This window comes from Dendrobium catenatum, unplaced genomic scaffold (genome assembly GCF_001605985.2).
Source record: "Dendrobium catenatum unplaced genomic scaffold, ASM160598v2 fragScaff_scaffold_85, whole genome shotgun sequence".
Taxonomy (NCBI): Eukaryota; Viridiplantae; Streptophyta; class Magnoliopsida; order Asparagales; family Orchidaceae; genus Dendrobium; species Dendrobium catenatum.
The window spans coordinates 129,853-131,527 of record NW_021318547.1 but is presented as its reverse complement, the minus strand read 5'-3'; the positions used below and the strand labels follow the sequence as shown (position 1 = coordinate 131,527).

Genomic DNA, 1,675 nt, shown 5'->3' with positions numbered 1-1,675 from the left:
TGCATGCAACAAATCGCTTGTTACTATTAAGGAGTAATACAATTCACAAACAACGAAGGAGAACGACAAGGTTTCACATCAACAATGACATAAAGCCTCTCAAAACTTTCACCTTATCTTTCATTATTTACATATTATATATGCTTCACCACATCATCTAAAACAACGCCACGTCACCACACTCAAACCTTTCTTCCCACTTGACCCACAACTAGATCCCCTACGGCCTACACCAACGTAGCACACGAAGCAGTTGACGGGTCAAAGATACCCGGAAGCAAATACTCTCTCCCGTGGGCCCCATTCGCGTTGTAGCTGGCTCCTGTAGTCGGGTCCACCAAAAGCTCGCCGGCGTAGCCCGGGTAAGCCCCCTTACCGTACACTCCTGGGCACGCCGTCGCCGCCTCAAGCGGCGCCGTCGCCGGACCCATAAAGAACCCGTCACCAAACGGATTGGTAACGGCGCCGGCAACCATGCTGGCAAGGTTCATCACCATGCCGTCAACGCCGACGTCGCCGTTAGGCGCCAATAAAGGCGGGTTCTGCGGGCCGTAGACTGGCTGGTGGAAGGGCCAGGCGCACAGCCCCGGGCACTGGGCGGCTGAGTTGCCAACCCAGATGTACGCGAATCGGCCCGAGCTAGACCGAGTGGACGATGCGTGAGTCGCGCAGCGGCTCATACAAAACCCCTCAACCGCCACGTCGGTAGCGGTCAGCACTACGTTTATTGCCGGCCGCTTAACCCCCTTCGCAGCCAGCGCGGCGAGGTCCACGTTCTTTAGCGATTTCCCGAGCGAGTAGCTCTCTTCGAGGATCTGTTCACCGACAGTGAGCTGAGGCTGTGAAACTTTGGAATTGAAGTAGTATTTGGCAGTCATCTTCCACCAAGATGATACGGAAGGTTGTTTCTGTTGGTTCGGGTCATCGCCGGAAAGGGAGGCGACGAAGTCGGAAATGACAGCTCGCTGGGAGGCGGTGAAGTTACCGTACCAGATGAGGTTGAGAGAGATTGGACCGGAGAGAAGGGTTCCCCTGTGGTAGGTGATGGTGAGTGGCTGCTTATCGACCAAAGCGGTGAGCTTTCTCGCACTAAGTGAGCTCTGAAAGAAGAATGAGGAGAGGAAGAACAGAAGAAGAATAGAGGAAGACTCCATTGATTTCTCTGTAAGTTTTGATGAAGGGTGCTGCAATGTTCTGTTATATATATATAGGGATGCGATTGACCGCCATGAAGCGAAGATAGGTCGGTGAGAGTTTAAAGGAACGCGGTCATCATTCCTTTTTTTCTTATTTGAAAAGACAAAAATAGGCTTTAGTTGTGCATGACTAATTCGAGAGAGTCGTCGCGTTTGACTGGGTTTTTGGTCAGGGTAATCTGGGAATATAAAGTTTGACTACTGCGTAGTGTGCGAGAGAAGCCAGACTGCACGGGTATGAAAATCGTTGAATGTAACTGGGAGCGAGAGGGAAACGGAAAATGGAGGAGGGAAACGCATCCTGACTCGGAGGAGCTATTAGGATAAGAGTGACAGCTGGTGTGGCGGCACGTGCCAACTGTAGCCAACTTGTTCACCAATCACCACGACGAATACAACACGGTTTGTTTATTTACTTATTAAAAAATGTTACCCCAACTGAGAAATGCCGAAATTTTCTATCTACACCCAATGGTAGA

At 50.8% G+C, this 1,675-nt stretch overlaps 1 protein-coding gene across 1 annotated transcript; it reads right to left on the bottom strand.

The window, feature by feature from the left end:
* Positions 1 to 1,214, bottom strand: LOC110094239 (protein EXORDIUM-like). The gene has a single exon (XM_020819423.2). The coding sequence runs from the start codon at positions 1,152 to 1,154 to the stop codon at positions 228 to 230; it is 927 nt and encodes a 308-aa protein (XP_020675082.1). The 5' UTR covers positions 1,155 to 1,214; the 3' UTR covers positions 1 to 227.
* Positions 1,215 to 1,675: the final 461 nt, after the last annotated feature.